Source organism: Canis lupus, chromosome 2 (genome assembly GCF_011100685.1).
Source record: "Canis lupus familiaris isolate Mischka breed German Shepherd chromosome 2, alternate assembly UU_Cfam_GSD_1.0, whole genome shotgun sequence".
In the NCBI taxonomy this organism is placed as follows: Eukaryota; Metazoa; Chordata; class Mammalia; order Carnivora; family Canidae; genus Canis; species Canis lupus.
The window spans coordinates 74,809,738-74,836,553 of record NC_049223.1 but is presented as its reverse complement, the minus strand read 5'-3'; the positions used below and the strand labels follow the sequence as shown (position 1 = coordinate 74,836,553).

The following is a 26,816-nucleotide window of genomic DNA, read 5'->3' as shown; positions in this document are numbered from 1 at the left end:
TGTCTCTCATGAATAAATAAAATCTTTAAAAAAAATAAGAAATTCAAAGACTAAGTGAAAAAAGAATGCAAAACATGCCAATAACTTTTATGTTATTCACATACTGAAATGATAACATTTTATTGGATGAAACAAAATATATTATTAAAATTAAATCAACTTGTTTCTTTTACTTAATTTAATGAGGAGCATTTAAAATTACACCTGTGGCTCACATTACATTTCTATTGGACCGCGCTGGTCTAGGGTGTTTGTGATGTTCTCGGAGGCAGGGACCATGTCAGAAGAAGCTCTAGAATCCAGACTACAGATGCAGGCAGTCGGGAATGTGAATGTTAGTTGGTTCAGTGAAAGCAAGAATGAGTAAGAACAGGGGTCAGTAAACTATAGCCCATGGGTCAAATCTGGCCTGCCACTTTTTTTTTGCACATGGCATTTCCCTGGAACACAGCTATGCCCGTTCACTGACCCTTGTCTGTGGCTCCTTTCGTGTGTTAGATGCAGAGTGTCACAGCAGATGCACTAGCTGTGACAGACCACATGACTCTCAAAGTAAGAAAATATTTGCTATCTGGCCCTTTACAGAAAATGACAACCTCTGCCATCAATCAATACACACACACACACACACACACACACACACACCTGCGTACGTGAGAAATAAATCTGAAAGTGGATATTTGTGGTCTCTGGGCACTTTTAGTTTTTTTTCCTAGAACGTACCTGTGTTTTCTGGTTTTTTTGGTAATGAATCCAGTGGCTCGGCAAGCAGGCCTCCTAGAGCCTATAATACTTCAATCAGATTTCACTGGACAAAAAGGGTTTCATGATTTAAAAACATATATATTGGGTAGAAAACAAGTGTGCTGTTCCCACCTATAATGTGCAGGGGCAGCATGTTCTATACTTGGCTTCTTAGGTGGAGAAGGCCACAGGCCAATTGTACTGTACAGAGTCAGGGGGTGATTGCTAGGAGAGAGAGGCATGCGGAGAGGGCTTCCTGGAAGTGTGTAGAAAGTAGGCAGGGAGGGTGAGAGGCACTGGGGTTTGGTGGGGCAGTGGGAGAGGGAGGTCCAGCCTGGGGGTAGGAAAGGCACTTCTTACTTTGTTCTTGATTCCTTCCTTCCAGAAATCCACCTCATACTTCAGATCTGGTGGGGGCATGCAGTGGGGCAGCTGGTACGTGGCATTGATGCTCAGGATCTCCTCTGTCCGAGTGACAACCAGGGTGGGAGGGGCTGGCTCCACTGGCAGAAACAGAACAGGACCTGTCAGCATCCATCCTCCTGCCTGTAGGCAGGCCTGCCCCTCCCCCAGACCCCTGCCCCCGCCCTTACCCCCAGCCCAGAGAGCGCTCCCGGAAAGGGAAAAGTGGCTCTAGGGCTTGTTAAGCACCTACTATGCATCAAGAGCCTTAAGGCCATTTTATTTAAGCTCTGCAGTGACCCTGGAAGGGAGATACCTATTCTCATCCTACAGAGGGACAAACTGAGGCTTAGAGAGGAATGAACAGGCTGGGCTCCCAGCTCACCCGCCTTTCCTCCTGCTGCCCCTTGCACCTGCGTGCCCTTCACATACACTGATCTCTCAGAATCCTGCCCACCTGGGTCAGCCTCCTGCGGCTGCTGACACATCCCCACAGCGGGGTGCCTTAAAGCAACACGGACACATGATTTCCCAGTTCTGCAGGTCAGAGTCCAGTGGACACAGATTACACATTAAGCCCTGGGCAGGCAGCTGGCAGGAACGGGGATCTTGACCTCCAGGAGCTGGAGGAAATTGGGGGGCAATGAAATATGCAAACTACCAAAGAGAGCAAATGGCCAGAGCTCCAGCCCAGGGCAGAAAGAGGCAGGAAGGCTCATCCTGGCTTGGGGTGCGCTGCGGGAAGTCAGGAGAGCTTTAGGGAGGCAGCGGCAAACACAATAAAAGAAGTAACCTCTCCACTGTGTCTTTCCTTCTACCCTAATCTCTTCTTCCTGTCCCCCAACTATTGGCTCATCCGTCGTGCTTCTAGCCTGCCTGCCCATCCTTCCTTTCTTTCCAAACAACGCTCCTTCCTTGCCACCCATCCTTTCTTCCTGTTCCTGCATACTGTCTTCCTGCCTTTAGTTTAGCCAAGCCTGCCCTCCATCCTCCCCATCCATCCATCCATCCATCCATCCTCCTTTACTTTCCATACATCATTCCCTCTAGTCCTCCTTCCTTCCTCCCTTCCTCCTTTGTCTCCCCTTTCCTCCTGCCCTTCCATCTCTTCTCTCTTCCCCACCTTCTATCCACCCACAGATCGGTCCATCTGCCTTTCCCTCTGTCTTCCGGTCCACACATGCTCCCTTTCTAGTTAGCATGCTTTCCCACAGAGCCTTCTTCTTTGCCCTCTCTGCCATGTACTCCTGCACACCCCCCATGCTGCCTTTCTTCTTACCCATCCATCCTTTTCCCCCTTCTCATCCAGCCAGCCGGCCAGCCAGCCTCTTCTACCCAAGTCAGCTCTTCTTCCTTCCTATTATTGCTCCCTGCCCCTGCCCCATTTCATTCAGGCCTGTCCTCCTCTCTATCCAAACTTTATTTTGCTCTCAAATATTTTGAGAAGACTGGGCAGCAAGTTACAGATCTCAGCTCCATGATGCTATTTTCTGAGTATTTATCCTCTCCTTCTTACCACCCCACATCACACTTGGTCTGGTCCAGTACCATGACCAACATTAGAAAGCTCCAGATTCAGGACCCCTAGGTGGCTCAGTGGTTGAGCGTCTGCCTTCAGCTCAGGGCGTGATCCTGGAGTCCTGGGATGGAGTCTCATGTCAGGCTCCCGGCGGGGGCCCTGCTCCTCCCTCTGCCTATGTCTCTTCCTCTGTCTCTGTGTCTCTCATGAATAAATAAAATCTTTAAAAAAGAAAAAAACCAAAACCCTCCAGATTCACATTCCATCTCCATCCCTTATTAGCTGTGTATCCTGGCAAGTTCCTTAACTTTTGTGAGTCTTACTTTGTTTATTTTTTTTAAAAAATGGGTTGATGAAAACGAACCCCACAGGTTTGTCGTTAGGATTAGGAATAAAATATTCTGGGAAGAGAAAAGGGCTTGACTGGCTCAGTGTTAACACTGGTGATTTCTGAACGTGGTACACATGGGGGATGATTTCCTCTCTATTCTTATCTCCTTCTCTGCCCGAAAATTACTTTCAAAACTGGGATTTAAAAAAATTGTTTCTTAAAGAGAATTTGAACGTAAAAAATAGGAATAAATCTCTAAAATGCCTCATATAGCTCACGACTAAGGTTGTGCTCGATAGAAGATAAAGAACATCACCAGGAGGAGGTACAAACAGAATTGGTGGCCCAGCAGAAGCCCCCTGACTCCCTGCCACAAAGCCAGGCTACCCGAGGCTGCCCTCTGCCTTGGGGAAGTGGAAGCCAGTGGCTGGGACTGCAATGCCACTGGGCCAAGATCCTGCACAGGGAGTCTCCCACCAGGTCCCGTAGCCACACACTCACCTTCAAAAAGGTAATCCAAGTACTTGGACTCCACAGAGGGGGATCTGGCGCTGGGAGAAACTGCCCACACACGCCCCTTGAACTTGTTGTATAGGTCTTGTTTCTCCAGGCACATCAAAGAACACGCCAGCTCTTTGGTTCCCGCACACTTCTTCACTTTTCGCCACCTTCTAGGGGTCGGAGCGCTGAGGGAGGAGACAGGGGAGCTTGGGCTGTGGACTGCCTCTGGGGGGAGGGAGTTTAGTGAACATGGGGTCCCTTGTCCCTCCATCCACCTGACTGTCCACCCGTTCATCCATCCTATCAACCAGCCATGGGCTGGGACAGAATGAGAACAGTCTAATTAGGAGCTCAGGCTCTGCAGAGAAGCAGGTGGCAGGATCCTGGCTCTGCCCCTCACTAGCTCTGGTTCTCAGCAGGTCAGCCTCCTCATCCTCCTGCCTCCCGGGGGCCACGTGGTGGCTGCTACTACTAGTTATAGCAACCACATCCCACATTCTTCATTCAGGCCTTTCGGGTTACCCGGTGTGTGCCAGGCATCCTACTGGATGCCGTGTGGCTGTCAGAGGGGACACACAGGTCTGTGACACCAACCTTCTGAGAACACCGGGATTCAAAAAAGGGACTTGCACACTAGACATTGTTCTTGGGGAACTGGGAACGTCTGATAGGTCCTGCCCTTGGAGCCTACATTCTGGTGGCTGGCGGTGGGAGGCGGGGGTAGTGGCAGAGAAAGACAATCATCACATCCATGAGGTCAACCCAGGAGCGGGTAAGTGCAGTGGTAATGGGGAATGTGGGAGGACCGCTTTCCAAAAGGAGGCTCTGGAAAGCCAGGAAAGGTCTTGATGGCAAGGAAGCCAGGTGTATGTAGGCCTGGGGGAAGGAATGGCAAAAGCGGAAGCCCTGCAGTGGGAAGGACCTTGGCCTGTCCAGAAGACAGCAAGGTGGCCAGCATAGCTGTAGGCCAGTGGACAAGGGGGAAGGAGGTAGGGAGAGGTATGGACAGGCTGAAGAGGTGGGTAGAGGAGTGGGTGGGCAGAGTAGTTGGGGACTCCCCATCTTGTTAAGGAGCTTGATTTTATTCCTAGTGGAAGGTTTTGACTAGGGGTACTGAAGGGGCCTAATTTCTATTTTTTAAAAGATCACTCTTGGGGCACCTGGGTGGCTCAGTTGGTTGAGTATCAGACTTTTGGTTTCTGCCCAGGTCACGATCTCAGGGTTGTGAGATTGAACCCCGTTTTGGCTCTGTGCTAAGTAGGGGGTCTGCTTGAGATTCTCTTCCTCTCTCTCCCCCTCTGCCCCTCCCCCATTGGCTCTTGGGCATGCACGCTCTCTCTCTCAAATAAATAAATAAATCTTGAAAGAAAAAAGATCACTCTGATAAAGCAGCTGGGAGGCTGCAGCAGTGGTCTAAGGGAGAAGAGAGGTGAGGATGGAGAGAAGGGGCTAGGCGGGGGATATATTTTGGAGGTAAAGCTGGTAGGACCTGCTCATGGATTGGATATAAAACGTGAGGAGAGGAGGACTGACAGCTACTCCTGGGTTTAGGGACCGAGAGGTATGTGAATGGAGGAGGGTGAGATGGCATAGGCAAAAAGAACAGATTTTTGGAAAGAACTCCTCTGTTTTGTTTCTTGATGGAGCTATAGTATGGAAACACTAACAAAACAAAACAAAACAAAACAAAACATAAAAAAACCCTGGTGTAGTTATATGAATGTAAGACAAAATACAGACTTCAAAGAAATACTAAAGATGAGAAGAATCACCACGTAATGAGAAATTATTCCATTTATCAGGCAGATATAAAAACTCTCCCTTATATGTGCTTGCTAAATATACTCTATACAGCAAAAATAGACGAAATTATAGGAAGAAGCAGAAAATCCACAATCATGAAAAGTTTTTAATACACTTCACTCAGTAATTGATGACTGAACAAAGAAAAATCATCAGGAAGTATGTAAAACACACTGAAAGAAAAACATAATTATCAAAGTTGGTCTAATGAACATAAATAGAAATGCACTAGTTGAGTCACACATGAACCATCAACGAAATATTAACAAAAATATTAGCACATAGTCCTACTGGCTTAGAGCCCCACCCTAATGGCAGTGTTTAATCTTAATTGCTTTAAGATTCCCATCTCCAAATAGTTGTATAGGGGGTTAGGGCTGCAGCATATGAGTATAGAGGTGTACAATTCAGTATATTTCAGGGCTATTATGAATTAAACTGGTATGGATGTTCACGTATAAGTCTTTGTATCGATATATGTTTTCATTTCTCCTAAATAAAGCTTTAGGAGTAGAATCTGGGAGATTTGCTAACTGAAGGTGAAACTCAACAAGAAAACTGTCAAGCTGCTTTCCAAAGTGACCATACATTCCCACCAACGGCGCACAAGAGTTCTGGTTACTCTACATGCTTATCAACACTTAGTATTATCAGTCCCTTTAATTTTAACCATTCTAGTTGGTGTGTGGTAGTATTTCACTGTAGCTTTGATTTGCATTCCCTGATAACTAAGGCTGTTGAACATCTTTTTATGTGCTCTTTGGCCATTCGAATATCTTCCTTTGCGAAACAATTATTCAAGTCTTTTTGGGTGATCTATCTTATTATTGAGATTCAGGAGTTCTTTATCTATTTTGGATACTAGTCTTTCCTGTGTATATATTGTGAATATTGTTTTTTCTCAGTAGCTGGCTCTTTCATTTTCTTCAGCCTTTTTTTTAAGAGTAAAAGTTTTAAATCTGATGGAATCCAGTTTATTTGGCATTATGGACTAAACTGTATTCCCCCCAAATTCATATGCTGAAGCCCAAACCCCCCATATGGCAGTCTAGGCCCTTGGCGATAGGGCCTTTAAAGAGGTAATTAAGATTAAATGCAGTCACGAGGGTGGGGCCCTAAACCAATAGGATTTATATTCTTTAAAGAAGGGGAAGGGATACTAGGCATGCTCTCACACAGAGAAAAGGCCATGTGAAGACACAGAGAGAAGGTGGCCACTTACAAGCCAAGGAGAGAGGCCTCAGGAGAAAGCAAACCTGCTGATGCCTTGATATTGGGCTTCTAGCCTCCAGAACTGTGAGAAATACATGTCTGTTGTTTAAGTCCCCAGGCTACGGTATTTCGTCATGGTAACCTTAGCAGACTAATACAGATTTTGGTACCACACATGGGATGCTAAAAAATAGCTTAAAATGGGGAAGTGGCTTTGCAACTAGGGAATGGCTAGAGGTGGGAAGAATTTTTGGGTGCATATTTGGCCCAAATATGCTTTGGAAATTGCATATGCAGTTTGCAACTTTGCAACTTTGATAATTATGCTTTTCTTTCTAACTCTAGAAATGCCAGAGTGCCTTGAGGAGACTGTTGGTAGGAATACGGAGTCAAAGGTGCTTCTGGGAAGAACTCGTATGCAAAGGAAGTATGTCTTACTGGAAACTGGGGGAAAGGTGATCCTTATTATGAAGTGACAAAGAACTTGCCTGAATTGTTTTGGTCTGTAGTAGGAAACAGAAGTTAAAATTGATGAACTTGGCTCATTTTCTAGGCAAGGAAGAGATTTCTAGGCAAAGATGTGAAGATGTGATGTGACCTGAAGATGTGACCTGGTTTCTCCTTACTGTTTATGGTAAAAGGAGACAGGAGAGAAGCACATAGAAGGGGTGGTTGGACAAAAAAGTAACCATAACTGGAAAAAGCTCAGCCTATGCAAATGGCAAACAAATAAGAAAGCAAGTTCTAGATGGAACACCAAGGGTGTGGCTAGGAAATCATTTGATAAGGAGATCACGAATGGACTCATGGACTTCATCAGTCATCTCAGCAGAAGCCAGGAACAGAGGTGGGATTAGAGTTATCTATTGAATAAACTGCTCAAGCCAATTGACAACAACCCTGGGGTTTCTGAAATGCTGCAAGAACTTTCCTCAGCCTCAGTGATATGCTTCCAGGCTCTCGCCTATTGAAGGGCGCCTGGGTGGCTCAGTGGTTGAGCGTCTGCCTTTGGCTCAGGTCGTGATCCTGGGGTCCTGGAATAAAATCCCATATGGTGCTCCCCGTGGGGAGCCTGCTTTTCCCTCTGCCTATGTCTCTGCCTCTCTCTCTGTTACTCTCATCAATTAAAATTTTTTAAAAAATTCTTAATTCTTTGCCTATCTGAATAATACTACTGAATAGCAAATACTACAAGAGAGGAAGCATCTTTTTGTAAAAATAATTCTACCTAGGGCAGCCCCGGTGGCGCAGCGGTTTAGCACCGCCTGCAGCCCAAGGCGTGGTCCTGGAGACCCTGGATCGAGTCCCACGTCAAGGCTCTCTGCATGGAGCCTGCTTCTCCCTCTGCCTCTCTCTCTCTCTCTGTGTCTCTATGAATAAATAAATAAATAAATCTTAAAAAAATAAAGATAAAATAATTCTACCTAATAAATGAAAAAAAATTAGAATATCATCATTTTAGAATCCTCACGGGTGCTTAAAAAGTGTAAAAGAGAAGTACAATATCATAAAAGGTCTGGAGGATGGACTTTTGATTTTAATCAATTTATCCCGGCTCCACTATCCCCAGCTGTGTGACTTCTAGCAAAATACACTCTTGGTGTCTCCATTTTCCGCCCTGCAGAGGGCAGGTGCTTCATCCCTCCTCACAGGGCTGTGTGAGAATAAAGAAGTCTGTGTGGACACAGTGCCTGACACACGGCACATAGTACACATTAGGTATTTTCTGCCTCCGATACATTTCTGTACAGTTCTTTCTGCTGAAAGCTCGCTTGCAATCTGTGCTCTTCCAAAGTAGGCCCCCATCGCTCACATCTGGATTCGACAGGAGGGAACATGACAGAACAGGAAGCACATAAGCTTTGGCACCAGGCAGATGGTGGTTTTTCTCTTGGTTCAGTTCCTGGTTTCCTTGGCAAATCGTGGCACCTCTCTGAGCTCAGGTTCCTTGCCTCTAAAATGGGGGAAGTACAGGGGCACCTGGGTGGCTTAGCCGGTGAAGCATCTGACTCTTGATGTCGACTCAGGTCATGATCTCAGGGTCGTGAGAGGGAGCCCTATGTCAGGCTCAACGGTCCCTCTGTTCCTCCCCCTGTTCACACTCTCTCCCTTTAATAAAATAAATAAAATCTTAAAAAAACTAACATAGGGGAAATGTAGCACCTGCCTGGCTATACAGGGAGGCAGAAGTGAAATAGTCACGCAAGATGTTAGGACTCAGCCTGGCATAGGTGGGCCCTGTGCACATGGCACTTACGTCCCCTGCCTGCTTCCTCTTCCTCCTCGCCAATCCTAGATGGTCCTCTTGACTATCTGCTTTCATCACCTGACTGGCCCATTAGAGAACCTCAAATGATTCCCATTTATGTGCAAAGATGGCAAATGTGCTTCCACTTTCAGATTTCTCTGGTTTCATAGTGGTGGCCTGGACCGCTGGGGTTGAGAAGGACCCCGGGGCTTTGTAGGGAACAGGGCGATCCTCTAGCAGGGCCTACCACAGGCTCTGCAGGAGATATGCTCTCCCTTGTCAGCTGGAACCGTCCCAAGCCCCTCATCCAAGCCCTGAGGAATTCCACCACTGGGCCCTGTAGCTCTACTTGAGCCCTGTTGGACTCTTCTCAAAGATCTCCTGAGCCCCGGCAGACCCAGCACCTGTGTACCGCCCTCCTGATTACATCCTTCCCACCTCCAGACCTTTAAAAGGGTGCTCTCCAAGCACCTGCCATGTGCTGCCTCCCATGGGACATAGAACCAGGAAGCTGACCATGCCCAGGGCAGCTGTCCCAGCCAAGCCCCTCCAGCCTCTGCCCACCTCTTCAGTCCCCAGATTGGAGGCTCCCCTCTACCTCTGATAGGCCACAAAATAGGTCACATTCTGGGAGTAGCCAGGCCCCGGGAGCCAAGTCAGGTACACACTGAAGTTCCGGGAGAGCAGTGTCACGTTCTGGGGAGGGGCCAGACAGGGCTTCCCTGTGGGAGAGAAAGAGGTCTTGAAGCCTGGAGCTGCTGGCTGGTCTTGACATGGGCCATTGGAGCCAAGGAGTGGCGTGGTGGGCAATCAGGTGTTCACTGGGTTTGAGAAGCAGGAGTCCTCTGGGGTAGCTAAAGCACAGGTGACATGCTGTAGGCGGGGAACCCAGGGTCAGGATTCCAGTCACAGTCGTGCCACTGACGGCCTGTATGCAGTCCCTTCTCCCCCACGCCTCACCGCCCCAACCCAGCCTCAGTGGCCCATTTGTACCACAACAGGAAGCTCCTGCCCACTCAGGCACCTGAGGGTTTCAGTAGAACTCCTCCCAACAGGAACCATCTGCTGGGTTTGCTAGACTCTAGGAGGGAACAGCGCTAAGGATCTCAGGAGCAGACACTAAATTCTGTTCTTAGCCATGTCCAGGAGCTTGCCTGCCATGGTCCCTGGCACAGAGTAGATGCACCATAAACATCTGTTGAATGAATGAATTATTGTGATAAACTGGATTATTCCAAAGGACTCCCAATTGGTCTCCCTGCTTCCAACCTTGCCCCTTCAGTCCATTCTGCACACAGCAGCAAGGGTGAAAATGAAAGTCAGATCATGTTGCTCCTCTGCTTTAAGCCCTCTAATGGCTTTCACTTCATTCAAGGTTATATCCAAAGTCTTTATAATCCCCCCAAGGCCTACCTAATCCCTCCCACTGCTCTCCCCCTGGCCCCTGCTCTCCAGCCACACTGGCCTTCCTGCTATTCCTAGAACATCCCAGACACACTCTACCTCCAGCTCTAGGCTTTTCCACGAGCTGTGCCCTCTGTCTAGACTGTCGCCTCCCTGGATCTCTACCCGGCTCACTCCTTTGCTTCCTTCACATCTCTGCTCTGATGTCACTCTCTCAGGGACACTTTCTCTTAACTAGCTTCTACTTCCCCTTCTACTTCACCGCTAACCCTTGTCTTCTGACATATACACCTGATGACACTTCTCCCCAGTTCGGTGTCCTTCCCTGGAACTTAGAATAAAGTCCACGCTCCTTATTGAGGTACATGACAGGCCATCTTGTCAACCTCCCCCAGCAGGATCCCCAGCTATAGCCAAACCAAACAGCTGCGCCACCGGGGCTGCCCACTCTTGGGAGACTTTGAACCCAGGGGTCTTTGCCTGCCTCATCTTTGCCATCCAATCTTTTTTTTTTTTTTTTTTAACCAGCTAATCTTTTAAAGACTTGATCCAAATGTCACTTTCCTCAGCGAGTCTCTAAGAAGTGGTGGTGAGGGGTGACGGTGATGATGAGGATGATGATAGCAGCTAACGTGTATTGCGTCCTAACTATATGCCAGGAGCTATGCTAAGCACACTGTTGCATTTTCTTTCAATCCTCCCCACATCCCTAGGAGGTAGGTCCTAACTGTGATCACCACATTACGGATGAGGGAAACAGAGGACTTTTCAGGTAATAACTTGTAGAATCAGAATTCAAATGCAGGCCTAGCCAACTGCAAATTCTGAGCTCCTGACCCACACTTCCTCCTGGAAGTTCTCAGGGGGACTTTTCAGCTTTATTCTTCCAACATCTATGAACCACTATAGGCCAATGACATCTGTTGACCACTGCACACCGGAAGTTTCAAAGAGGAATATAATTCCATTCCTGCTGGTCCCAAGAGAATTCAGCTCCCTAAAGTGTCACACGGCCCTAATGGAAATCCATACAGGTTACAGAGTGGCATGGGGGAGGGGCAGGTCTACTGATGGCTCTCAGCACAGTTCCCTACCCTTGACCTTTTAGCTCAAATATGAGTGGCTGCTCCCACCTCATCTTGTGATCCCTACTTGGAACTGGATCACTGGGGTGCAGATGCTGTCATTGTTCCCAGCTTTCTAGCAGGTGAGCAGTGAGGCCAAAGTCTGTCCTACAAGGTATCTTATACGATAGCTTAGACGGTATCTGGTGGGCAGGACACGTCCAGAGTCTGAAGTCGGCCACACTGGAGAAACAGCAGCTAGAGTAGTAGATGGTAACTACCATCTATCCAGCCTTCAAAGGGTGGGAGGCACTGGTTTGGCATTTGATACACAAAACCTCATTCGGTCCTCAGGACACACCACCCTATGAAAAAGGTGCCATTCCCCCTCCGTGGAGGGGCCCTGGACTCAGAGACAGATGGTAAGTGATTTGCCTGAGGCTACACAGCCAGTTTGTGTGTGAACCAAGATTTGAACCTGGATTCGGCTGCCCTGCACCCTAAATCATCCCACAACACCATTTGTGTTGGGTGTATTAAATATTCCTCAGATTAAAGGGTAGCTACATCCAGACAGCAAACTATTGAGTTTGACAGTGAAACGGGGGACAGAGGATCCCCCCACCCGCCACATAGACACAGGCACACTATCCCTCACCAGCTGCAAAAACAGCTACTGCTTTGGAGGTACAGTCCAGAGGCACCCCCTGAGCTGACCTAGGTGGATGGATGGTCTCTCTCCAGCTGCCCACCCCACGGCCAAAGCTGGCCACGCTTGCTTCAGCGTCCGTCTTCTCTTCCACACATCCCACCTGCGTTTTCCTTCTTAGCAATTCCCCTGATTGCTCAGAGCCTCAGTTTCCCCATCTGAAATGGGAGAAAATAGTACTTGCCTCTCTAGAACCTTTGGGCTTTCCCTCTTCCATAGGACAGAGTGGTGTCCAGCACAAAGAAGTTGCTCAAGAAACGTTGGCTTTTAATATTAGTATTAGATTATGCCCAATCCTCTTGCTCTGAAATTGTTAGCTTAAGACTGGGGGCAATATTGGGACCTTCGGGTTGGCTCGGGTTTGGTGCTTGGGTCCCGGCCGGGGTATTTTGCACCCTGCCACCTTATTGACCAGTGGGAGCCCAGAGAAGCAGCTGGACTGGCGGAGTAAAGGCAGCGCCCGGGGAAGCTGGAGCAGTTCCCCTCGGTCTGGGGGGCGCCTCTGAAACCGTGGCCCCGGGAAGGGCTGCGGGCTGCCCTCCCCGCAGCGAGGACCCAGGGTCCCATTAGCGCAGGGGGCAGTGCTTTTAGGAAACTTAAACTTTCCCTTGATGGAACAGCGCGGCTGCTGTCTAGGCGGCCCCGGTCCGTCGACCTGGCATCAGGAAACTGGCTCAGTTTCGTCCGGAAAAAAGGAACTGTCAGGGACTCGGGTCTGCTTCGTCCCAAGTCCCAGCTTGGAAGACAAGGGTGGTGGGTGGGCCCGGGACGGGCGCACCAGCTCGGCGGGCTCCCCCCTCCCGGGAGCTCCGCGGGCCGGGATCGGCGCCCCGGCCCCCCGCCCCCGCCCGCCCCGGCCGCCCCCCGCGCTTACCGAGCGCCGACTGCAGCAGGCACAGCAGCAGGGGGGCCACCGCCCAGACCCCCGCCAGGCCGGCTCCTGCGCCGCGCGCCGGGCGCCGCCAGGGCCCACCTCCCGCGCCCCCAGCTCCCGGCCCGCAGCCCGCGGCCGCCGCAGCCAATGGGAGGCCGGAGGGAGGCCCCGCCCCCGCCCCCGGCCCGCCCCGCCCCGGCCCCGCCCCCGGCCCGCCCCGGCCCCGCCCCCGCCCCGCCCCGCCCCGCCGCGGGCTTTCCCCGGGGCCGCCCCGCCGCCGCCCGCGCCCCCCTCCCCCGCCCCGGGATCGGTCAGGCCGCCTAAGGGGGGGTGCGGGGAGGGCAAACTGCGTGTCCCCACCAACCAGCTAGGAGTTCCAACGTGGGACGCTCAGCACCTGCAGAACTGAGCTCAGGGCCAGCTTAACAGCACCCCGGCGGGGTCGGGGCCTGTGAAGTACCAGGTACTAAGCCAAGCACTGCCCACGCGTTATCTGCCTTAATCCCCCTGAAAATCTGGCAGGTCGGTCCTATTATCCTGTGCACACTTCACGCGGGGAGTGACAGCCTCCAGAGCTAACAGGCTTGTTCTGGGGGAAAGCTGGTGCCTGCGACACCCAGACACCAAAGCCTCTGGGTATGATACCAGTCACCTGAGCAGTTGTAATGCCTCCAGGATGTTTGCACCGTAGCAGAAAAGCAAGTTGCAAAATATGGCTCCGTTAAAAAACAAAACAAAACAAGAACCTGTGTGTCCATAGGCATGGGTTACAGACCCGGGATGTACACCAGTATGTTCATGGTTGTTAGTCTCTGGGTGGTGAGGAGATATATGTCATATTTAAGTTGCTTCTTTCTGCTCTTTTTTATTTATTTATTTATTTATTTATTTATTTATTTATTTATTTATTATAATTCTTTTTTTTTAAAGATTTTATTTATTTATTCATGAGAGACACACAGAGAGAAAGAGACAGAGAGAGAGGCAGAGGCACAGGCAGAGGGAGAAGCAGGCTCCATGCAGGGAGCCCGATGCGGGACTCAATCCCGGGGTCTCCAGGATCATGCCCTGGGCTGAAGGTGGTGCTAAACAGCTGAGCCACCCAGGCTGCCCTCTGCTCATGTTTAGTTTCTAAGTTTTTCAGTAATTTACATATATTGCTTCTCCAACAAGATTCTAGAAGCAGGGACGCCCGGTGGGGCTCAGTGGTTTAGTGCTGCCTTCAGCCCAGGGCGTGATCCCTGGGGTCCTGGGATGGAGTCCCATGTCAGGCTCCCTGCGGGGAACCTGCTTCTCCCTCTGCCTGTGTCTCTGCCTCTCTCTCTCTCTCTGTGTGTGTGTGTCTCTCATGAATAAATAAATAAAATCTTAAAAAAAAAAGATTCTAAAAGCAATCATTGCTCTCCTTTATTAAATGTTATTTTTTTCTCTTTTCCACCACTTTCCAAGGAAGTATGGCCTCCTCTTTACAGATGGGGATACGGCCATTCTGAGGCCAGAGAGCGGATGCAGGTGCTAGATTCTGGGTTCAGCCCCGGGCCTGACTCCATGGTCACAGTGCATCTGGGTAATTTCTTTGTCTGCTCTCTGGGCATCAGTGACAGGTGGGGTGACTGTAGGTCATCTGTGACCATGCCCATAAACTAGGAGCAGACACCGAGCAGAGGCGATCCTGGGCTCCTCTCTGTAGCCGATGCCAGCTCTCAACTTGTAGCTCAGCAGTCCTTGGCCGAGAGAATGCATTTTCACGGAACCTGGAGTATCTAAAAGTTGCCTGGAGTTTGGCCCTGGGTGAGAGCATTCAGAAATTTCTGGGTGGTTCAGAGATTTGCATCATGACTTCAGTTCAATCGGGGCTCACAGGGACCATATTTGGACCTCAAAGGCAAGGAAGATGGAAAGACCCCCATGTGTCTTTGAATCTCCTTTTGAGTCAGAAATTGTGTCTTCATCCAACCTACTGCAGCCCTTTCAGGCCCAGAATCCCACTGAACGGGGAGCAGCTTAGCAGTGGGGATGGGGCCGTGGGGAAATGTCTTCATCTGCCACCTGTTCCACCCACTTACTGGGCTTGTCTGAATCTGGCACCTTTTTTTTTTTTTTAAGATTTTATTTCTGGGATCCCTGGGTGGCGCAGCGGTTTGGCGCCTGCCTTTGGCCCAGGGCGCGATTCTGGAGACCGGGATCGATTCCCACGTCGGCTCCCGGTGCATGGAGCCTGCTTCTCTCTGCCTGTGTCTCTGCCTCTCTTTCTCTCTCTGTGACTATCATAAATAAATAAAAATTTAAAAAAAAAAAAAAAAAAAAAAAAAGATTTTATTTCTTTATTCATGGGAGACACAGATAAAGAGAGACAGGTAGAGAGAGACACAGGCAGAGGGAGAAGCAGGCTCCACGCAGGGAGCCCGACGTGGGACTCAATCCCGGGACTCTAGGATCATGCCCTGGGCTGAAGACAGGTGCTAAACTGCTGAGCCACCCAGGGATCCCCGCGGCACCTGATCTTTTTGACAAAATCTGTCAAATGCTTGTTCTCCCCTGTTCCCTCCCGTGCCCACCCTATAATCTCAGGTTAGGATATAGTGCATCTGGCACAAAGGTCAGGCCAGTTCCATCTCTCAAAACCTTCAAAGAAGTCATCTTGCTTGTGGGCCAGAAAATCTCAGCCAGTGACCACAACCTAGTGGGACACAGGTCTTCAATGTGCGGCTTCAGTTTCTTTTCACTCTCTCAAATACTGATAATAAGGCCATTTGGGAATAAAATGGGTCTACTTCTACTGAGATCTCTTTATCTAAAACAGCATTCACTAGCATTAACACTTATTTGAATCCTTGTAACTCAGCAGGTACTACAGTTTACATATATTGTAGTATTTGATCCTCACCACAACCCCACGAGGGGAGTGTGTTAGTATCTCTTTTAACAGATGAAACTCTGGGAGGTTACACTGCTTACCCAAGGTCACACAGCCAGTTAGTGACATGGCTGGGATTTGGACCTTGGTCTGGCTGTCCTCAGAGCCTGTGGGTTTGAACTTCTGCTATTGCTCCTCTAGATGGTTAAGGGTAGACAAAAATAAAATTCTGCAATCTTGATCATTTCCTGATTTGCAAAGATCACAGCACTAGACTCTCACAAGCGCTGGCATGTCAGCTTCCTCCTTGTATTAGATTATTGGGTAGAAGCAGTGGTGGGAAGGTAGAGCTTGGGAAATTTTTAACAACTGGGTCTTGGTGGGTGGGAGGAAGCCCTGCTTGGTAGCACTTGTGGAGGTGTGAATGCCTCCACGGCCCGGCCTCAATTTCATTATGAGGTCACTGAGCACAGAATTGTGAGGAAATGCACCCAATGGTTCTTCTGTGTCTACGTAAGCCTGCCTTTCCACAGGGTGGGAGAACTATTACCGAGCTGCTCCGGGTTTAGAACAAAGCAAATCCAGGGATGCCTGGGTGGCTCAGTGGTTGAGTGTCTGCCTTCAGCTCAGGTCATGATCCCAGGGTCTTGGGATCAAGTCCCACATTGGGCTCCCTGCAGGAAGCCTGCTTCTCCCTCTGCCTGTGTCTCTGCCTCTCTTTGTGTCTCTCATGAATAAATAAATAAAATCTTAAAAAAAAAACAAACAGAAAAGAACAGAACAGAGCACATCCCAAACCCTAAGTGGCATATGGGGCTTATCACAGCATGAGGCTCAAGAGCTATTACACATGGTCAAGGTTCACAAGGTAGCCTCCACCTCTCCTTTGAGCCTCTCCTCCAGTTCTCCAGGCCCCAGCCTCACACACAGTCTTACTGGTTTCTCCCTTTCTCTCTCCCTCCCTCTCTCCCTCCCTCCCTCTCTCCTTCCTTCTTTCCCTTCCTCCCTCCTTCTCTCCCTTCCTCCCTCTCTCTCCTTCCTTCCTTATCTTCCTCCCTCCCTTCCTCCTTCTCTCCTTCCTTCCTTCTCTCCCTCCCTACCTTCCTCTCTTCCTCCCTCCCTCTCCCTCTCTGTCTCTCCCTTTCCCTTCCTCCCTCCCTCTCCCTCTCCCCCATCCCTCTCTCTTTCCAGCCCTTTGTCTTCCTGCATTTTTCTTCCCCGTCTTCTAGTCAACTTCTCTTCCTGCTTCCATCTCAGCTCCTACGTCACTCTCTCAGGGTGCTGTCCCCACCTCCTGACTTTGTTCCCAATCCCCATATGTGTCTCCTTCAGAGACTTCATCGTCATTTCATAGAAATCATTCTTGTGCCTGTAATAATCCCTCTGTCCCTGAATCCTCAGCCCCAGGGCCTGGCACATGATAGTAAAAGCAACAGACTTTCAACATGTGAAACTGTTGTTTCAACAGTGAAACAGTTCTGTAGGCCCCAGACAACCCAGCCTCCCTCCTGGCTCTTAGCTGGCACTGCTAGGCACTAAGTGTTTACTAAGCTGAACTTGACTCATACTTAAAAGACCTCAGGATCTCTTCTGAAAGTATGACTTCACAGTCGTGCCTCCCTCCACAGGTGAGATTTTATAATCTCGCCTCTTCCACTGACCTGGAGAGCACCGTGTAGAAGACCACACTGTAGGAGGATTCACAGTCTCTCCCTCTCCTGCCTCATCCAGCACGACTGGATCGATAAATGCTGGAGAAGGCAGGAGAGGAGGGAAAAAGTTAAGAACCTACTGGAGCTTAGACATTTGGAGAAGAAAGGAGCAAGTTTAAGAGCCAGCTGCTGCAAACATGAGACGTATGAAACTTTGGAGTGGTGGAGAAAATGGATTTTGGAATTTTTTGCTCTGTGTTAGGACTGGAATCTCTTGCGGCATTTTTTCCTCCAAAAGAATAAATATTTTAAATGTCTTTAAACTACTGGGGTTTTTGCTGTTGTTGTTGTTTGTTTGTCTTAAAGTAATTTCCACCCCCAACAGAGTGTTGGAGGGGAGCTTGAACTCAGGCCCTGGAATCAAAAGTTGCATGCTTTACCCAATGGAGCCAGCCAGGTGTCCCCTATTGTTTTGAGTGTTGCTTTTCTTATTGTTGTTTTCATGCAATGCTGGGGGGAGGCAGGCTCCAACACTGGAGGGTTCATTTTATGTTTTATATTTTATTTTATTTTAAGACTCCTATCAGTGTCAAGGACAGAAATCTGAAATCGGCTTATGCAAAAAAAAAAAGCAATTCTACGAGCTCATCAGACTGGAAAATTCAAGGATGAGGGTGGCTATGGGATGGCTCTAGCAGGAAAAGAGTCTGATTGGCCTGACTTGGATCACATGCCATTCCCAGAACAATCAGTGTGGCCAGGAAGGATGGGACACTCTAGTTGGCCAGTCTGGGTAGTATGCCCTCCCTTGGGGTGGTAAGCGTGAGTAGAGCACCCCAATTGACAGCTCCTCCCACCAAGTGCCACCGAGGAAGGGTGGCTCTCTAAAAGTGATACAGCAGGGACAAAGAGAGAGTCTACTACAGCGGGTTAGATGTGAGGAGACCTTAGCAATCAGCATGCCAACTTCCTGCTCTTACTATCCTTTGGAGCTACGAATGCTATTCCTGAGCAATTTCAGTTAGGAACATCTCCCTTCCATTGACCTGCTTCCTTGTAATTTCCTCCAATCATCCAGCTCTTCATTTTGGGGCCACGCAGAATAATACAAAACCTTCCTCTCCATGTCAACCTTCCAGATGTTAAGTTTTCTGGATTCTTCTGACCAGGTGGTATGAGACTCAGTCTCATACCGATCACCAGTTTCCTGGAGATAAAAACACCAGCCTTGAAATCAGGAGGCCTGGGCTCCAGCCCTCACTCAGCCTTTAATGCAGAATAGTGGCCGCCCTGGGAGGAATTGAACACTGTTCCCATTTTGCAGATAAGGATACTGTAGCCCCCCAAATTCATGTATTGAAACTCTAACCCTCCAAACAATAGTATTCTGAGGTAGAGCCTTTGGGTGGGAATAAGGTCATGAGAGTAGGGCCCACATGAATGGGATTAGTGCCCTTATAAGAAGAAACAGAAGAGATTCTTTTTTTTTTTTCCCCCTCCGACCTGTAGGGATACAAGAAGAAGACATCCGCCACCTTTAAACTAGGAAGACTGCTCTCAGCAGGAACAGAATCAGCTGACACCTTGATCTTGGCCTTCCCAACTTCCAGAACTGTGAGAAATAAATGTTTAGGCAGCTCAGTCTATGGTAGTCTATCATAGCAGCCCAAACTAAGACAGATACTGAAGTCAAGAGAGGTTAAGAGCCATGCCCAAGGTCACACAACTGGAAACGAGGAAGGTGGAATTTGCATCCAGGAGGACATCATTCCAAAGCTTCCATTCTTTATCACTTACTTTATGGCCTCAAGCAAGTTACCTCATTTCTTTGTGTCCCAGTTTTCTCCTTCACAATTTGGGAACTTTGGTGTGTATTAGAATCACCACAGATCACTAGGGCTCATCCCCTGTGTACTTGGATGCAGTGTTTTTGGGGTGGGATCTGAGGCTTTGCATTTTAACAACTTCCCAGGCGCTGCTGGTCTGGGTCTTACACTTTGAGAACCACTGTAGTAATGGATTCCAGCTCTAACATACCATGATGGGGCGGGGGGGGGGGGGGGGATTTTACCTTTCCATTTAATTGAGTTGAGGTTCCTATTAAATGGGGTGTGCGTGTATGAAAGAGACAGAGCACTTGCGTGTGAGTAAGCAGACAGCAGACATTGTGCTTCACAATCATGTTAATTCAAGGAAATTTCAAGAAGTAGGTAAAATAAGTGGGGATGATGAAGAGTAGATGCCTAGTTAGATTAGAAGGGAAGCAGAAGGAACAGGCTCAGAATCCTACAAGTTTTATAATTATAATAATTCCACTTATTGAACACCTTCTATGTGCTAACTGCTTTCCATACATTATCTCATCCAATTCTTATGGCCAGTCTGTAAGGTAAGTATCAACACTGAAGCTTTGCCAGTGAGAAACTAGGTTCAGAGAAGTTAGGAAATGGGAACGATGGGAATGTAATAGGGTACAGCTGCTGCAGGAAAGGTTGAGGCTTCTCAAAAAGTTTAAACCTCGAGTTACCGTACGAATCAGCGATGCCACTGCTAGGTATAGCCTCAAGAGAATGGAAAACATTCCACTTAAAAACTGTGCATGAATGTTCATAACAGCATTATTCGTAATAGCCTCCAAAGTGGAAGTGACCCCACTGTCTGTCAACTCAGGAGAGGATAAAGAAAATGTGGCATGATGCTAAGTGAAAGAAGCCACACAAAAGGCCACCTATTGCATCATTGGGAAGTCCAGAATGTGCAGCTCCACAGAGACATGGAAACAGAGTCCTGGTTGCCAGGCGCTGGGGGAAGTGGGGGTGCTTGGGGGAGTGACTGTTGGTATGGGCTTTCCTTTCCTTGGGATGAGAATGTTCTGGGACTAGATGGTGGCGATGGTGGCATGACTTGACGACTACATTAAACACTGTACACTCCAAAAGGGTGAAATCTGTGCTAGGTGGGGTATAGCTCAATTAAAGAGAGGGGGCTGCAGGGGGACCTGGGTGGCACAGTGGTTGTGTCTGCTTTCAGCTCAGGTCGTGATCCCGGGGTCCTAGGATCCAGTCCGCATGGGGCTCCCCGCAGGGAGCTTGCTTCTCCCTCTGCCTCTCTCTCTGTGTCTCTCATGAATAAATAAAATCTTTTTTTTTTTCTTTTTAAAGAGAAGGGTTTGCTAAGCTATAGACAGAGGGGTGCAGCTGGGAGCTGAACCTAGGGGCACGTGGCCTATGATTACCGCCTTGGCACCCCCTCACCTGGGCAAGGCCCCTCCCTCCTCCGCGTGGGCTCGGCCCCCCCCTGCGGCTCCCTGGGGCCTGATGGGGGCAGGACCCGGTGGGGCGCGGGGAGGCGGCAGGCCGGGGCTGGGGTGCGGGCCAGAACCCCTTCTCCCTTTCCCGTAAGAGCAGCGGGGCCCTTTCCAAACCTGCCCAGTCTGCTCCTTCCAGGCCTGGGAAGGCCCCCGGGCGCTTGACAGCGGCTCCCAGGTGTGCTGACCGCCGGGCGTGCACCGACGGCACCTGCCCGGACCCAGCCTGCGCCCCAGGGCCCGCCTGCTCCTTCTGGGAAAGCGGGGGCGGCTGCGAGGAAGCCTGCCCCCCCCCCCCCCAGCTACGCACCTCTGCTCCCGGAGCCACAACTCTCCTGTCTCAGTGGGGTCTCCTTCCTGCCACTGACCTTGAGGGCGGGGTGGGGGGGTGGGGGGGTGTCCTGCCTCCCTTCCTTCCCTCCCTCCTTTGGGTCTTTCTCTTCTGTTTCTTTTTATCATTTTTTAATTTATTTTTTAATTTTTTTTCTGTTTCTTTTTAATAATGAATTTTTGACAGCACAAGCAATAGATGAATACACCTTCCTCTTCACACGTTAAAGGAGCACAGGTTCACTATTTCCCCATCTCCCCCCCCCCCACCCCCCGCTAAGTCACGCCCAAACCCTAGGTCACTGGTCTGATCAGTATGGGGGGGATCTGCCAAGTGTTATTCTTGGGACCCATTGAAAACAGATGACAGGGATCCCTGGGTGGCTCAGCGGTTTGGCACCTGTCTTCGGCCCAGGGCGTGATCCTGGAGACCTGGGATCGAGTCCCACTCAGGCTCCCTGCATGGGGCCTGCTTCTCCCTCTGCCTATGTCTTCTGCCTTTCTCTCTCTCTATGTCTATCATGAATAAATAAATAAATAAATAAATAAAAAGAAAACAGATGATACTGTGGGGTTTTATATACATTGTTTCATACTCTATCATCCTGCAACTTGCTTCTGGCATTGTTCCCTCCACAAAACTCCGTGGAGAACTTTCCACATTGTACTCATTGTACATGGAGACTCTTCCCCCGCTCCTCCACTCAAACTATTCCACAGGTCAGATGTGTCATATTTTATTTAATGCTTCTCCAGTTGATAGATATTCAGAATGTTTTTGACTTTTCAAGATGACAAAACGCCTCAATGCTCACCAGTGTGAACCACTCAGTCTACACTCAGGGGTAGATAATCCTGAGGTGTGGATCTGCTAGGTCATAGGATGCATTTAAAAATTTAACAAGTACTCAAGTTGCTCTGTACAGTGGCTAACCCCATCAAACTCCTACCAGGAGCATACACGAACATATACTTTACCCAACGTCCTTATCAACCTTTCCATCTTATCAGACTTAAAATTTGTTGCCAGTTAGTGTTTTCTCAATGCTAATTTGCATTTCTGTGGGAGTTTCCTGAAAGTTCCAGCTTCCTGGTGCATGGAAAGAACTCAGGGATTGGGGGTTGACGGTCTGAACAACAGACACACCCATCTGCTCTGTGACCGTGGGCATTATCTAGTCACTTCTCTGGTCCTGGGCACACTCATATATGTGATCTCTCTGCAGCTTATATTCCTCTCTGCCTGAGAACCTTGGTCATCAACTTTTTCTTGGCTACTCTCTGAGATCTAAGTTTTCTTGGTTCCCAGGGAATCCTTTTTGTCCCTTCCATCACCACCCCTCCCTCACTAGGACTCTGACATGCTTGAGTAAGGCACTATCTCCAGAAGCTTCCCACTGGAATGCACATGTTCCCAGCAGTGGACAAATCTTCAGCTTGCCCATTGCTCACTGAATAGTGTTCTGGAGGGAACATTCTGACAAGCTCTTAGCAGGCAACAGAGTCAGGACACCAGGTGGAAAGGGCTTTATTTATGTATTTTTTTCCTTTATAAGATTTTACTTTAGAAAAGCGAAATGTGTGTGCAGGAAATTCAAAAAGCATAAAGAAAGTTAAAAGGGGCTCAGTAGGTTAAACATCTGCCTTTGGCTGAGGTCCTGATCTCAGGGTTCTGGGATTGAGCCCCACATCGTGCCCCATATCGGCAGCGAGCCTGCTTCCCCCCTCTCTCTTCCTCCTCCACAGCCTACCCCACATGTGCGTGCTGTCTCAAATAAATAAATAAAAATAAATCCTAATCCTAATCCTACTCTCCAGAGAGACTCATTGCTGCCATGTGTGTCTATCTTCAATAGATGTGTACGTGGAGAGCATTTTTATATGCATTTTTGTACTAATTTTTCATTTAGCAGTATGTAATGAGCATATCATCTAAAACCTTTTTTTAAATCTAATTTTTTTTCCTTTTTTAATAACTGCTTTCAGAAAAGCTGTAACAATTTGGGTTTCCATGAGGTGTGGATGGGTAAACTTTGGAAGGAGTAGGATGGCCCTCACCCACCTGGACACACACTTTTGCCTTTAAGTGGACGAAGACCTCTGCTGGGAGAGAGCAAGGTCAGAGAGCTCCCAGGCACCTCCTTTCACCTACAAAGCCTGTCTGTCCCTCCACCCAAAGTCTTTCTTAGATAATCAACTGCATTTCCTAAGAATGAACCCCAGGGGGCACCACACACCAAAGAAAAGTGATCAAAACTGAGCCTTTGCATTGGACCGAGACACTTCTGCGGCTAGTCCAAGGCAGAGAGAGACCATCTCTCTTGGGCTCCATGAAATCCTCCCTACCTGACCTCCTGCAACCACTGGGTAGTGTGTGTGTGTGTGTGTGTGTGTGTGTGTATGTGTGTAAAAACTCTCAGATGTGCCCATAGGAAACTCTGGGAGTTAGAGGAGTCAAGGAGCATATAACATCAGGGTAAGGGCTGGATTGCAGCTTCCCTGGTGTGCGTCTTTAGGCCAATTACATCACTGTTCTGGGCCTCAATGTTTCTCATCTGTCAAATGGGAGTGAGAATTTCCTGCCCTTTTTTACTGTGTGTGTAACATATGCAAAGGCATTTTGAAAATCAACACTCTGCCCAAATCTAAGGACTCTGCTGGCAGTGTGGAGACCAAATGCAGAGGGTAAGGACACATGTAGCAAGGCTGGGTAGGTGTCAGTCCAGGGTAGATCATAGCGGTGGCAGCTGTGAAGGTGATGAGCAGTAGCTGGATTCTGGACATATTTTGACGGTAGAATCAATGAGATTTGTTGGAACATTTGATGTGGGATATGGAGGTAAGAGGGTCCAGGATGATACTGAGGCTTCTGAGTGAGCGAGTTAAGACATAGGTTAGAGGACTGGGCCTCGATCCCTTTCTTGGGGAACCATAAAACTCACACTAGCCAGTAGGTTGAACTAGTTCAGAGACAAAGACATGCCTGATGCACACGCCCCCACATCCCTGCTGGCGCCCCCGGGGGACGTCATTAATGCATCGTGGCACCAAGAATCCTTCTCCACAGGGGTCGAGGCAGCCACTACCAAGTCAGTGGATGTGACAGAAAGATGAAAGACCTCCATCATCCTGGGACTTGACAGGAGGCCCAGGAAGACAGTGAAAACCACGGGCTTTTGTGTCAGAGAGACCTGGGCTGGAAAGCTAACCTTGCTACAAACTAATCTGAGACCTCCGAAAAGACAATGTATCCTTCCTGCTTTGGTCTCATCATCTGACAAATGGGGTTAATAATGGTTCCTATCCTATGGGGTCATTGGGGAGATTAAATGGGAATAATCCAGGAAAATTACTTAGTACTGTGTCTGGGGCACAGGAAGCTCTTAAGAAAAGCAGCAGCACTTCTCCCTCTGCCTGTGTCTCTGCCTCTCTCTGTGATTCTCATGAATAAATAAATCTTAAAAAAAATAAATAAAAGCAGCAGCAGCAGCAGCAGTAATAGCTGTTGAATGGTGTTATTCCAGCTTGAACATTCCAGAACACAGCTAGCTCCCTTACTTGCGGTTTCTGACGTGCAGCACAGAGGTGCTGTAATGCAGGGGCTTTCCAGCAGGAGGCACTGTTGACGTTTACACCTCTATTACAGAGATTCAGGGACTGGGGAGCAATTTTGGCCAGAGTAGCGACCTCCAGGGTCTGTCCTGGAGGCTGCCTAGACCCTTTTTTCTCGTGGTACAATAAACGGAGCTCCTGGCTGCCCCCAAACTGCAGTGTCTGAGCTTCCTTCACTGGGCCTGGCCCCATCTTCCCGGACACTGTTCTTGGCCTCCACCTGCAAACCCAAGCGCAGCCACTGACCCTGGCCTTCCAGGCGCCAGGGCCTCCCCCTGTCCAGCCTTCCAGCTGCTACGGATGTCCCCGGAGTGACCAGGCCTGTGAGTGCCTTCCGGGCACTTTGCATGTTGTGCCCATTTGGAGTTTGGGTCTTGCATCCACCCTCCCCGTTCCGCTCTGTAAGACCCTTGTCCCGAGTCCTCGTCTTCAGAACAGGAGGGAGACGGCGGTGGGTTCTGCTAACTCCGTGATGCCGAAGGTGCATGTTCCAGAACACACCCCAGCTCAGGTCACGGGCAAGCTAAAGGGGAAACCAGAACCTGGGTGTCCCCAGCCTCAGGCAGGGGTGAGTCACTCGCCACCCAGACCGCATTCATTGTCAGACTCAGGCATTCATTTGGCATGTGTTGAGCACCTGTGATTTGCCAGGCACCGTGCCAGGGCCGGGCCAGACCGAAGTGGAGGAAGGCCCTGCGGTGGCCCCCGGAGGGCGAGGCGGCGCTCAGATGGGGCATAACAGTGCCCAGCGAAGGTGCCCTGATGGGGGGAGAGGTGCTGGTCGTGGGGGGGGGGTAGTCTCTCCATGCCTGTGGTAACCCTCGAAACCACAGCCTCACTGAAGCAGGTCCCTTTCTTGAAGGGTCCACCTTGGGTCCATCTTTCCCCATGCCCAGTGGCCAACAGGGACTCCGCCTCAGCCTCCACATCGCTCTCTTGGCTAAATATCACCTCTTGCCTGCCTCCCCTGCGCCCCCTACACATACACAACACACACACACACACACACACACACACACACACGACTCTACACACGAGAGAGCATGCACCCACATACATGCACTTGGATACACACACAACTGCTCAGAATGAGGTGACGTCACGTGAAAGCCCTGGAAGAGGGCCAGGCAGCTGAGAAGCAGCCTCTGAACAACCTCTTTTCCTTCCTCATCCGGCTGTACCCCCTTCCACCCCCTCCCCCACTTCATGCCCCTTCTTGGTCTGGCATCAGAGGCCTAGAGAACATCTGTCCCCAGCCTTTATCACTTTCCACTGCTTTGTACACAGGAGATGCCAGGACTTATCACTTGATAAACTATGGTGTGCCTTGGCCACCCTCCCTCCCTCTGTCCTGGATAAGAAATCTGCGATCTTTGGCACGTATTTGTTCCACAGAAAGCTACCAGTAGGTCATCAGCCGTCACGGTGAACAAATGAGAAAAGAAAACAAAACTCAGGCTGCTTCTTGGGGCTCTGGTGCCCCAAACCACAATGACACACCTGGTGGTTTTCAGGGGAAGGCAGTTTGGGGTGAGCCCACACACTGGCCGGGGAATGTCACATGAGTCAGGTGAGGTGGGTAGTGTTTATTATATAGGTTGATAAAAATAACCTTTTTTCCTGCACCCCAAAAAACAATACACATTAGCTGTACAAAAAAATTAGGAACTAGAAATGTTAGCTATAACAAAGAAAAGGCAAATGTGTACCTGTCACCCCACCACCTAGAGGTACTGGGAATGACCTGGGAAGTTGCCCATAGGCCACACACCTTTCTTTTTTTCTTTTATAGAATGAGTTCATACTGTATATATGCATATGTGTGTCTATATATAACATATATAAATGTATATAGATGTGTGTATGTATATAGAACCTGTCCATTTTTTAAAAGATTTTATTTATTCATGAGAGACATAGAGAGAGGCAGAGACATAGGCAGAGGGAGAAGCAGGCTTTCTGCGGGCTGCCTGATGCGGGACTTGATCCCAGAACCCTGGGATCACGACCTGAGCCAGAGGCAGATGCTCAACCACTGAGCCACCTAACTGTCCCCCTTTCCCACCCCAGAGCCACCTCCTCCGGGGCCTGGCTTCATCCTTCTGAGGCGGGCAGTAGTCGCCAACGCTCGCAGGGCTGCATGCCAGGCTGTTCCAAGCAGTTCACCCAACAAGGGAGGGGCTATTGCCATCTCTCTTTCTGGGTGAGGACACCGAGGCGCAGAGCGCTAAAGTCACTTGTCTGATG

General features: G+C 49.3%; 1 protein-coding gene across 1 annotated transcript in view; it reads right to left on the bottom strand.

Annotated features, from left to right (window-relative positions):
• IFNLR1 (interferon lambda receptor 1) overlaps nt 1–26,816 on the bottom strand; it is a 42,782-nt gene that overhangs the window by 6,515 nt on the left and 9,451 nt on the right. The window contains exons 2-5 of the mRNA XM_038529594.1: nt 12,812–12,925; nt 9,359–9,482; nt 3,498–3,682; nt 1,105–1,247 (exon numbers count right to left, since the gene is read on the bottom strand). Coding sequence (XP_038385522.1) covers nt 1,105–1,247; nt 3,498–3,682; nt 9,359–9,482; nt 12,812–12,925 — 566 coding nt within the window. The remainder of the gene's footprint in view (nt 1–1,104; nt 1,248–3,497; nt 3,683–9,358; nt 9,483–12,811; nt 12,926–26,816) is intronic.